The sequence below is a fragment of the Mandrillus leucophaeus genome, unplaced genomic scaffold (genome assembly GCF_000951045.1).
Source record: "Mandrillus leucophaeus isolate KB7577 unplaced genomic scaffold, Mleu.le_1.0 Scaffold57, whole genome shotgun sequence".
Lineage (NCBI taxonomy): Eukaryota > Metazoa > Chordata > Mammalia > Primates > Cercopithecidae > Mandrillus > Mandrillus leucophaeus.
In genome coordinates this window covers 692,531-705,438 of record NW_012106141.1, presented here as the reverse complement: position 1 = coordinate 705,438, position 12,908 = coordinate 692,531, and the positions used below count along the sequence as shown (strand labels likewise).

The window sequence follows — 12,908 nt, the reverse complement described above, 5'->3', positions numbered from 1 at the left end:
ATGTTGGTTAGGTTGGTCTCAAACTCCTGGCCTCAGGTGGTCTGCCTGCCTTGGCCTCCCAAAGTGCTGGGATTACAGGCATGAGCCACCGTGCAGGACCTCTTACCAAATTTTTTACTTAAAAGTTGCAAACCAGAGGTCATAAGAAGTGCCACTTCTACGATCTATAGAGAACTTAGTCCCTCATTGTAATTTAATATATTATTGAGCAACTATCTACCATCCTTGCATTAATAATCATTTAGATATTAATAGCCCTGCAAAGAACGATGACTACTGTTGTATGAATCATTGCTATTGGAGTCTGGTAGAACAGTTTAGGTATCTAGTGAACCAAGAGAATTTAAATTTGGGGACTGTAGAATAAGTGAGGACCAGAACTATTTTTGTACATTCAAGGAATTCTTTTCAAAACCTTGTAATCAAACCTGACTCTCCAAGAAGAATAAAATCATTCTAGCAAGGGCAGTAACAGCCAGAAAGCCAAAGTGTAATTCCAATTAAATGAACAGAATCTGTGTGACTGGGTTGGGAAAGGCCAGGCTTAAAAAATATTTATTTTATGCTTGCTTATACAGGTGAATGCTATTTTTGTACTTGAGCTAACTCACAATGTTCATGGGCATCTAAAGTCTTATAAACCTTTTCCAAAGACAATAAGGAGAATAAGGAGTTATACTTTGGCTCCTAAATACTTACCCAGAGTTTTTCATTATTCAAAGACAAAGACGTGTGCTTTAGGGGTACAGTCTACATCAAACGCACTGTATATTTTGCACACAAACTAACATGTATATATGTACTCATCTAGATACCACAATACATATATACATATACATACGTATACATAGAGAGAGATTGGGAAGGTGTAGCAACCATACATGAAGGCATAATTTGTGTGTGTATGTTTGTGAATAGATTAGACTCTGGAAACAGAGTTAAGCTGCAATTAAGAGATAAATGTGACCACTGCTACCATATACTGCATATGTGTACATACGATGTATTCTTAGCTAGAGAGATTTCTTTCCTTGGGACATTTAATTACTTTATCTTGGAATTTAAAATGTCTTTAAGGATTATTTTTTATTTATTTTTTTTTAGGTGGAGGAGGCAAGCCTACTAGTTACTTTGATTTGAATGGTACCACCAAACAGCATGGCCACACAGCCAAGATCCAAGCTTAGGATTTAGTCTTTTTTTTCTTTTTCTTCTTTTTTTTTTTTAGTTTACTGAGCACCCAGAGAACATGGTAGTGAGTATTGATCGGTAGAAAACAATTGTCGTACTTTTTCTTCTGGGGAAGAAAAACCCCACGTTTAGTGTGCCAGAGGTAATGCTACATCTTCTACTGTACTCCAGCCAGTCTTGACCCTGGTTGTACGCTGGAATCACCTGGGCAGCTTTTAAAAATTACCCATGCTCAGCACCTCCCTGGAAGATTCCAATAAATTGAGCTGGGGCAAGACCTGGGGATCTGAATTTTCAAGAGCTGTCCACGTGATTTCAATCTGTAAGTGAAAGTTGAGAACAGGTGGTAGTGCCTTTCTGGTCCACTGCACCTTGAAATGAATCTGCTCTCAACACATTCTGTTTATTCTGTTCATTTGGTACTTTCCACACAGGTTTTGTCACTTTGATAATTAGATATTCTTATATTTTGTTTCCTTAGCAATTTGTTCCTAGCAACACAAGAGCCAGCCTTTGTGGGGTGCTCACTTTGTGCCGGGCATAACACCAGTTGCTTTACTGAACGTGGCCTTCCACTCTAACAATGACCATCTATTGTTGTCTACACTTTACAGGATGAGAGAAGTTATCCTGGAAGAGAAGAGGCAAAGCTAGGATTCAAAGTCAAACTTCTCTGGCACAGAGCCTAAGCTCCTGGACACCCTGTGTTCTGTTGTTTGAAGGACAGGCTGTCCTATGCCTAGTTGTCTTTCAAAAAGCACCAAGGTAGTTGCCTCGCTGCTCAGCAGATAGAAGATGCTCAATAGGTAGCTTTTGATTGATGGAGAAGATTTTGTGATTGGGTAAAATTATTAATTTTGGAAAGAATTCTGTACATTTATCTAAAAGAAAATTTGGTCTCAGGCACTCCAAAGTATGCTGAAGTTTTCATTACTAAGTTTTAAAGTTGGTAATGGGAATTGAGTTGATGTCTACCCTATTTATTTGCTTGGAATGGCTTTTGAATATATAAGATTAAAACATTTTGTGATGATGGTTATTAGGGCAGTTTAGGATAAGGATTAACACAGTGAAAAAGGGCTTTTTGGAAAAGTGAAACGTGCCTTGTTTAGCATATAAGCCCTTTTTTGGTGTTTCTTTTGAGTAATTTAGAAAAATATACACCCTTTCTTAGCCTTTAGCAGCCTCCAAAAAATAACATGATTATAGATCAAGTATATCTGTCATTTTTCTTCTCCTCTGATTCACTTAAAAGCACAATTGTGACTGAGAAAACTGTCCTCTTTGTATTTATGTCTTCAAGAATGTGTGGGTTTTGTCCAGCATCATGGGAAGAGCCTCAACCACTCAGATCAGAGGAGGGCAGGCCGGAGCCCCTCCATGCCTCTGGAGATGACTTTGAAGACACCTGAGAAGAACACACTTACCATCACCGGAACCCTAGATGCCTGCAGTCTGAAAAGAACATCCTATAGGATAGCATAGGAAAAATATTCTAACCCACTTAATTGTTTACATGTTTGGAGGTTATCGATTTGCTTTTCCTTATCATTCATGGCTGTGCGTTGCGGATAGATACTGTATGAATTAGTTCTACCTGCCTCAAGAGGTCTTACCCCCATTCTCTGAGGGTTTTCAGGGAAAAAATTCTTCAGCACTCTCTCTATATATAAATACTGTATATATGATTCACATAGAGACGGTTGTTGAGGAAGATTAGTATCACTCCGGCGAGCTACTGGTTACTCGGTTTGGTACTCATCTGCTGTAATAAAGGTAAGTACAGACAGACATAGGAAACTACACCAGGCTAAGGACAGAATCAAGGCAGGAAGGAGGCGTTGTGTTGGGATGTAACTGCAGTCGTTGTTAAGTATATCAATTGCTTCATGCACGCACAGGAGAATCACCCACATTGACCCTGATGTGGAGGGTCACCCATTTCACAAGCAGTCCACTGGAAGTTGCCGTTACATTCCTTGGGTCAGTGTTAGAAAGCAGGAGCACCAGGAAAAGTCCCATTAGAAGACATGGTACTGGAAGGGCATGCACAAAGTATGACAGCAGGTGGCTGGTTCATTCGGTTTAGTCACATACCTCTTTCCCCTGCCACGATCAGCCAAGATTGAATAAAATAGTAGAAAAACAGGGAGGAAATTTAAATATGCAATCAGGCATTAGTCGGGATGGTTGGATTTATGGTGTATTATGTATTATTTAACTATACTGGCAATTTCCATTTAGTCATGGAATGGTCATTTTAGGTACTTGAGAAATTACTTTTAGGAAATGTCATTTTTCCCCTTTGTTGTAAATCTGAGTGTAGAGATAGGGGGAGAATTATGCCATTTTCAAAAAGATTATTTTAAGAGAGATGATTTTAAATCTCAATTTTGAGATGAGCATTGATATAACCATTTAACCATCATGAAATTTTGGAATCTTTTCTTGAAAGTGTTAGGTTAAGTCCTTATAGGTTTGGGATTTAGTTAGCCTTGAAATCCCTTGGTTTATAATTATTATCAAAAGGATTATTTTGATAGTGGTTTGTTAAAAAAAAGTAAGCTATATTTATTTAGATGTATGTTGGAGAATCGACAAGTTGCACAACACAGAATAATTTGCTTCTATCACTGTGTTTAACAACCCAGGCAATCTAAGATTAAAAAAAAAAAAAAAAAAAAGACGACTCTAGTACAAGCAGAGTAAGTTACAGAAATAAATTGAGAAAGAAGGTCTCTTGTTCACACACCAAATAACTACTAATAAAAACAACAGTGGTGGCAACAAAAACAATCACAAAAAACCAAAAAATATTTTGTGTTCTGGACAATGATAACCAGATGCTACTTGAATGATTAAAAAGCACTCACCTCATTTGTTTGTTGCTAGAAACATCTGAAAACTTAGGCTGAAACATACAACATGCAACCACTTTTTGGTTGTTCAAAATAACCTTCCAAAGACTTCTTGCAAAACTTCCACTTTCATTCCCTTTGCAATCCCAGTTAAAAGAAAATGGGTGTTAAGGCATCTTATTCACAATCTAGATGGGAAAATCAGCTCTGCAAGCTCAGCTAAGGTACAGTAAGATACACTTCCCACCAAGCCTGCTCACCTCTGCATGGTGCTCCTCATTTTGCTGAAGAACTTCAATGACTAGTTCAGCAAGACGTATTGTATCTTCAAGTTTTTTGGCAGGAGTGATTAATCGGCCTACATTTTCTGTAGTACAAGAGTTTGTGTTAAAATTCAGCGAAAGTGGCAGGCTAATTTTATGGCCATTAGAACTAGTGGATAAGAAATTGAGAGTAGTTATCAGTTTTTTTAAAAACAAAATTCATGCAAATGTTAAGTGCCATGTAATTAGTGAGCAAACCATAAAGCCATTTTATTATTATCACCATCATTATAATACATATTAGGAAAAAGCAGTGCTCCAGCTTCAAATTTGCATATGAAGCTATAGTAGGTCTGTGACAGCACATTTCAAATTTAGTGACATTTTGTACACATGTTCTTTAAAGACAGCATAAAGGTACTATATCACTGTCTAGATTGTATTTACGCTACCTGAAGTGGGAAGGTTAACAGGAGTTTAATATTGATTGTTGTTACATTTGTTTTTTAGATTAGTTATTAAATGCTACAGTGTAATTTTTCATTGCAGGCCCGCGTATGTTGAACGTTCATTTTGAAAATGCAGATTCAAATGTCTGCTTCAAGTTGTCCAGGGAGGAGACAGAAAAGAAAAATTGGATATGCCTGGGCCATTAGTCAGGAATAATAATTGTTAAAAGGGTGTTAGGAGTAGATTATTGAATGGGTTGTGGTAGTTTGTGCTACTGGTTGTTACAATTGAAATTTTATCAGTTAAATTGCAACAGTGTACTTAATTGTTTTCTTTGTTTTTAGTTTCTCTTAAACTGAAAGTGTTGCATTTTTACCCAGCTCAAGAAGAACCTGAACCCTGGCTTATTTTGCCCTCTTTTTAGAGCTGAGTTCATGAGTTTGACAATGTCATTATGTTCCAAAAAATTACAAACTGTTTTCCTTTGGGAAAAGAGTAATATTTAAAACATAAAGGAGGTTTTCTTTTTCTTTCTTGTGATGGAGTCTCATTCATTCTGCCTCCCAGGCTAGGGGGCAGTGGTGTGATCTCAGCTCACTGCAAATTCCGCCTCCCGGGTTCAAGTGATCCTCCTGCCTCAGCCTCCCAAGTAGCTGGGATTACAGGCACCTGCCACCATGCCTGGCTAATTTTTGTATTTTCAGTAGAGACAGAGTTTCACCTTGTTGACCAGGCTGGTAGCAAACTCCTTACCTCAGGAGATTCGCCCATCTCAGCCTTCCAAAGTGCTGGGATTACAGGCGTGAACCACCATGCCTGGCCAAAACATAAAGGTTTTCTTGGCCAATGAAACTGTTTGGATTCAACCAGTTTGAATTCCAGGGGAACTTGTATTTCATGTTTAGCCCTCTTCAAACCTTAAAGCCTCAGAGTCAGAGCACATGGGATATAGTGAAATAAACATCATTTAGTAGAATTCCCCAAGTAGGTACATGTATTTGTAAAAGAACTGGCAAAACTTATTTTCATCTTTTCATCTGAAGCAGGTATATTTTGGCTTCAGGATGTTTCTTGCTAGAAACAATTACCTATTACTAAATAGGAAGGTTTCTGGCAGGCAGCAGGGGTTGGGAGGAAGTAGGCAGACTTAAACAAAATCATAAGAGATTGCTAATTTACAAAAACAAAAGTTTCTTAATATTCTTTTATGCATTTCTTAGGTAGGTAATGAACATATCAGGTCATTAGTAATTTAGGATTTAATAATGAAAAATAAATTCAGTGAGACACTAAGCAAAAAGGGTGTTCTAGCAAATGGGATGTAAGAGTGATTAGTGGGACAGGGTAAGATTAGCCAGGTGCTGAAAGTCTCAGTCTAACAAGGCCTGATGGCTAGTGTGAAAATGGGCTTCCTGGATTCAAGTCAATAGAAAGCTCCATTATCTCTGCCACACCCAGATGGAATTGTGGCTGGATATGGTTAGAGCCTGAAGGTGGGGCTATGGGAAACATACACATGTGGATTAGGCAGAGAATAACCAACACTCAGAATAAGGAGATGTGGGAGCTTAGGTGCTGACATCCTATTGCCTGGTCTAGAGCAATACGTGTTTAGAGAAAGAGTGTATGACAAGATTGACTTCTGTGCTTTTGGGGGCATCTGACCTGTTAGCAATTTGATAAATAGACTATCATAATTTCATTCGTAGACTTTCAGGCATTTCTAGAAACATACTGTGTATATATTTTTGGGTAATATGTGTAGAGTGAGGTATTTGCATTTTGATAGTAAATATGCACAGGCTACTATTTTTTATTAGTTGATATTCACATTTACACATCAATTTGCAAATTCCTCATCCTATGCTTATTACCCATTCGACACATACACCCACATACACACATCACACACTTACATACATTTTCTAGTAACAGACAAGCCTGCACATTAATACAAATCTGCAGGAAATCCCACCTGGGGCACATCTTTGAAATCTCTTGCTTTAAAAATAGAGAGCTTTGTCCTTTTGGGTGAAACACTCACCAAATCTAGGGGAATTCTGGCTGTTTATGACATATGATACATAAATAATTCCTACCGATATTTTTATGCACTTAAAAAAAAGTCAATAATTTTTATGTTTGGAGAAATCCAAGATGTTGCAGTTAGGACCACCTGAAGATTTGTTTTAATAGGCAGTACTCTTAGATTGACTACAATAGATATCAATAGATACACATAAATTGTGCATGTGCATGCAGCCATTCTATGAGTGTTTGCACATGTACACAGATATGTGTATGCCTGATGTATATATACAGACAGTATGTTTAATAAAACCCTTTGCAATTTTACTTGAACATAAAACCATTAAAGTGAGCAGGTTAAGGATTCTTTAATCTACAACACTTGATCTGCCAATTAACCCATGTAGCCAGTCTTTCATTTACTATTAATTAGCCTTGATTCCATCATCTGTAGATCGAGCCACATTAGTGAGACACTGCACTATTTTCCTGTTTGTTTGCATAGCTGCTGTACTACTAGCTAAATGGCAAAATGGAACTACTAAGATGTTGTCTTTAAAGAAAACATTGTGCAAAATCCTTTAGCACTTCTTCCCTCTCCCCAACAGAAGTCAAGGAGAAATTTGTGCTTAGAAATGACTTTTTTTTTTTTTTTTGGCCACTTCTGCTGTCTTCAAATGAATTACAATATTCCTATCCCCCAAGCTTGCACTAGCTGGAGCACTGATAAAATGGAACTAAAAATATAGTATACTTAAGAACCATTTCATACAAGAGAATTAAGCTCATAACACATAAAAAATTGTCATGCAAAATGTTATGCAACAACAATGTTATTTTGTGCTGACATTGAGATTTGAAAATGTTGCATATGTCAGACATAGCTAGACAAAAAAAAAAAAAAATGTGGACATTTGGAAATAAATGCTCTCTTTTGAGTATCTCAAAACCTCTAAAATTATACTTGAGAGCCCGAGTCTCAGCTTGGTGTTCCAAACTGAAACAAAATTTCAAGAAGAAAGGTGAACAGAAAAGCAAACTAAACTAGAAAGCTGCCAAGTAGAGGAATGATGAAAGTTTACAGTACTTGATTTTGGCCTAGGCATGCCTTTGAGCCTCTGATATAACATGCTGGTCTGCGTTTGGGTGGGTGGAGGAGGAGGCCCAGGAGGTGGCAGGGGAGCTGCTTGGGTAGGTGAAGAGAGACAGTAAAAAAGTAAAGACAAAGTGACTTTAACACAGGGTGACAAGTAAGATGACAAACTCTGAAAAGAACAACCAAATAAGCAAAAATGATAAAACACAAATGGAGAGCTGCTGCTTTCTTGGCGATACTTCAACACTACAGAGGTGTGACATTGTTTGACAAGGACTCTTACCAGTGTCACCAGCAACCCCCACCCACCACCACCACCGAGACACTCAGAGGCTGAATGCAAATACCAGATGCTTTATCCAGATGGATACACATGAATGATGGCAGCAGCAGCACTGACCAAAAAAAGATACACTTCGTACAATGAAGAACACCTATACGTTAATAGCTGCTTCTTCCTTACAGATGACCAGAAATAGGACTTGATATATTAATAGTTGGAAGATCTGGCTTGTCATCCCCCATATGTTACTTACTTTCTACATAACCTTGCATCTGCTACTTGAACCTCTCTGTGCTTTAGTTTCCTCATCTATAAATTGAGAGTATCTTTTCTGTATATCTTACAGGGTTGCTGATAAGAGCAAATAAAGCAATCTATGGGACAGATCTCTGTAAAGCTCGAGATGCCTACACATGTTTATTGTTACCTCCACATTGTGAGAAGGCTGCAATTAATTGCTTTGCAAAAGCAGATGAAGGGCCGTTATTAGTTCAAGTGAGCTAGGAAATATTCTTGCTCCCTTTGTGGAATTTCAACATGTCAAAATCTGTCATTTTGGGGGAAAATGTGTGGTATCTGATTGTTTCCAGCTCATTTAATTATTTTCAATTTGGAATTCTCGTGGCTTTTATATTGTGGGTTGAATCATATATAAAAACTTGCCAGCTTATCAAATATGTTACTTGCTATTCCAAATGTTAGAATACTGTAATCAGCACTTGACCCATCTGTCATGTGGTTTACAATATCAGCACAGCAAACATCTTATAACAATAGCCTCTCCTTCAATACAGGCACAGAGCACTATCAGCTTCTGCAATTCTCTCTCTTTAATGAGTGTCTCATTAACCTTGGACTTGCTCCTTTCTAATAGTTCTGGTTTATAAAGCAATCTGTATGGTGAGAGGGACATACTCCATTGCCAAGTTTGCTTTTTGGTTTGCTTGAATTTTCAACTGGGAAAATGAATTTTACTGCAGGCATATAGGAAATGGAATTCTAGTGACATTAATAAAAAAAGATGGAGAAATATGGATAAAATATAATATTCTAGTAAAAATCATCATTAAAAACAAGAGTTGGTGAGATCCTTTTCTTGCTGGACCATTTTAATGTTTAGAATACAGGACAAAAAAATTACCAGTTTCCTCTTATTCAAATTGTTTGGGAAAAAATGTGTGCAAATAGAATTTGGAAGACTCAGTTTTAAATGATAATCATTTAAAAGGAAGCAACTACTAATCCTTTTATCATAAAAAATAGTACTCCGTATTTTATATTTTGTTAAAATCTGGTTTTCCACTGACAGCACAGCCTAAAGTTAAGAGCATTTCTGGTAATTCATCCTCATGGCTCTTTCAATGAATGCATGTTACCTGCATGTGCAATTCTCATGGAAATTCCTGACTCATTCTCACCCAGTTAAGTGAACCTGGGTAGAGAAAGACTTGATCTGGTGGTGAAAAAAACAATAAAGCGCCCCTGGGTTGATCCATCACCCATGAGGCAGCAGATACATATTTCAGCTAAATGGGTCTTGATGAGAAATTCATAAAGGGATTTCCTTCTGCCAACTGTCTGTCCAGAATTCTGACAGTGAGGTTTGCCACCATAGAAAAACAAGCTCCCTATTTTTTTTTTCCTCACAGAGCAAAACAAAAACATCATACCTTGGTTTCCAACTTCATTTACCCAATTACCATTGCTCATGTTTACACAATTAAATCTGCTTGGCTTCCAGAGAGAGAGTTAAATGTGACTGCAGAAAAACAAAAAGAGAATTCCGCTGCATGCTCATCTAAGCCAAGGAAGAGATGCATCCGGGAGCGAGAGACACTCCAATTAGCCCTTAAATAACCTGACCATCTCTGGCTCCAGCTAGTGAATTGCCAGTCTCTGAAATATCATATGAGAGATGAATATGATTGATGGAAACTCACTTGTTACCAAGTTCCAGCCTATTGATGTGTTGCTGAAGATGTTAGTGTTTGTATTATGCAATTACAGAAAATAACTAGCCTGTAGCAATTTGCTATGATTTAGGGGTGGGGGTAGATAAAAGCTCAAGTAGGAACAGAAAGCTAAGCAGATAGCCACATTATACTATCCTGAATACCCAGCTTCCCTAAAATGATGGCTACACAGGCTTAAAACATGCAAGGTTGAAATCTAATACAATTTCTTTAGTGGGATGGTCTATTATGTATACTTGATCCCCTTGATTCTCCAATATCCACTCCCTTTCAAAAGATTCCAGCTCTAGGTCAGTCTAAAGTATGTGTTAATAAAGGCTATTGGATGGATCATGGATTTTTCCTATGTTTTCATTGGAGGCATCATTGTCTCTTCCCTGTAAGGACTTAGGTGGTATAGCCTGTCTAGTCTACCTTCAAAATGTGTCTTGATTTTATCTCACACCATACTAGATCACGTGCTCATCCACACTCTTGCCGAGGGGGTGAGCATGTGACTCAGTCTCATCATTTCCACCTCAACTGTTGCTAAAGCCTCCAAGGCAGCCTTCAGTCCCTTTTCTCTTCTGCAGTTCATTCTCTGCCATGCAGCAGTCAGAGTGATCTCTGTTAAGCACACATCTGAACTTGTCATGCTCCTGCTTAAAAACCTTTGAGAGCTTCCCTTCATGATAAGGGTTATGCCTTCATATGCCATAAAAAGAGAGTGCCATCATAGCAAAGGTTCAGCTCCTCTGTTGACTCTTCTACCTGAGCACTTCTGGCCTTTGATAACAGGAAATTATATACATTTGTCTATCTCCCCCTCTGCCAGGGAATTCTGTATTTCTAGGGCCTACAGCAGTGCTGGGGCCAGGGTAGGTCATCAAGTATCAGTGGAAGGGAATCCTCAGTGGATCCTGTCCAATGCAATGCTTTCATGAAAAATAAAATACTCTGTGTTTTCAGTATACATACAAACTACACAGGAGCTCTTATCTCTTATCCAAAGTTCCTGGTTACTTAACAAATGTACTAAGCTGAATTCTGAATAGTAAACATCATATCTTAAGCTTCCAAGCCAGAGAATAACGTCAGGGGTCTAAATTCAATTAAATACTATTTAAGACAGCTGGGCACGGTGGCTTATGCCTGCAATCCCAGCACTTTGGGAGGCTGAGGCGGGAGGATCATGAGGTCAGGAGTTCAAGACCAGCCTGGCCAACATGGTGAAATCCCGTCTCTACTAAAAATACAAAAATTAGCTGGTTGTGGTGGTGTTCACCTGTATTCCCAGCTAGCTACTCAGGAGGCTGAGGAAGGAGGATTACTTGAACCCAGGAGGTGGAGGTTGCAGTGAGCCGAGATTACACCACTGCACTCCAGCCTGGGTGACAGAGCAAGACTCCGTCTCAAAAAACAAAAACAAAAACTATTTAAGATAATTAAAAATAATTTTATTTAAGTTAATACAAATTAATTTAAATTAAAGAAAGAAATAACACTCTTGTGATGGTTTTTCTTCTCTAATTTGGTATCATATGCCAACTCAGGCTTCGTTCCTAGGGCTCAGCTGTTGCATATAAGAAAAGTGAGCTTAATTCTGCATGGACATTGTGTTGGAAATCTGTCCTTTTATGTGCAAGAACCTTGTTCAGGGGAGTTACCTTCTCTACTCCATGTTATTTTGGTGGGACTTCCAAGGAAAGTATCCTTCAGGCACAGTCACATGAGCTACATCTGGCCAACCATAGTACCTCATACCATCATGAGTACTATTATTGGCTCTGGGGTTAGCATGTGACCCAACCTGGGCCATTGTGGCCCTTCTCTGGAATTGTATACAGTTGCTTGGAGAGGAATGCTCTTTTTCTTCTGGAGTCATTAGCTAGGATAAAAGGCTGGTGCTATCTGTGGGCATGTTGCTTCGCAAACTTCAACCATTAGCTCCAGTCACATTAAAGAAGCCTGTTAGTAGTTGGAGATATGAAAACACATGAACATTTTTCATTTCTGAGGCCAACTCCTCCATGGATTTCCTAGCTACATGAGCCAAAAAATTCTCTTTTTTTGCTTAGGCTATTTGAGTTCTTTTTTTCCCTGATTCAGTAGTACTACTAAGTACCCACTTAGTCCCCAAATAAACTTTTACGTACATTGCCACAAGCAGTCTTGGGCAGGAGCTTGGAGCATCTGGAGGAATGATGAATAGAGGCAAACACTGAAACAAGGCTAGGGAACACCCCAGTCAGTACTTCTTGGGGGTCCAGCCTTTGACCTACATCATGCCCTTCTCTGGCACTATCCCCTGCTCTGCAATCAAAGACTCTGGCCTGGGTAAAATCACCTTGTACTGCATTCCTGTGACACCTTGCTTCTTCCCTTTACTATCATCATCAGATTGTGATTGCTTGTTTCATGCCCGTGTTTTCTACCTTTTTTTTTGGTAAGCTCAACAAGGGTAGGGAGCATGACTGCTTTTGCTCATCACACACTTCCCTGGTATCTGGTATAGCTCCTGGAACCTAGTGGGTATTTAACAAATATATATGGAGACTGCAATGTTGTGTTTGAAATTCATAATAGAAAGACAATTTAAATACCTCTTATATTCCCCTTGACCCTCAAAGTGCCATCCCTGGATCAGCAGCTTCAGCATCACCTGGAAGCTTGTTAGGAATGCATATTCCCAGGCTCCACCCCAGACCTGCTGAATCAGAACCTACATTTCAACAAGATCCCCAGGGATTCAGATGGACATTAAAGTTTAAGAAGCACTGTTTTATG

General features: G+C 38.6%; 1 protein-coding gene across 1 annotated transcript in view; it reads right to left on the bottom strand.

Moving 5' to 3' along the window:
• The window catches only part of CADPS (Ca++-dependent secretion activator), a 507,398-nt gene that overhangs the window by 98,888 nt on the left and 395,602 nt on the right, over nt 1-12,908 (bottom strand). Inside the window, exon 19 of the mRNA XM_011998424.1 lies at nt 4,310-4,416. Within this exon, the coding sequence (XP_011853814.1) occupies nt 4,310-4,416 (107 nt within the window). The remainder of the gene's footprint in view (nt 1-4,309; nt 4,417-12,908) is intronic.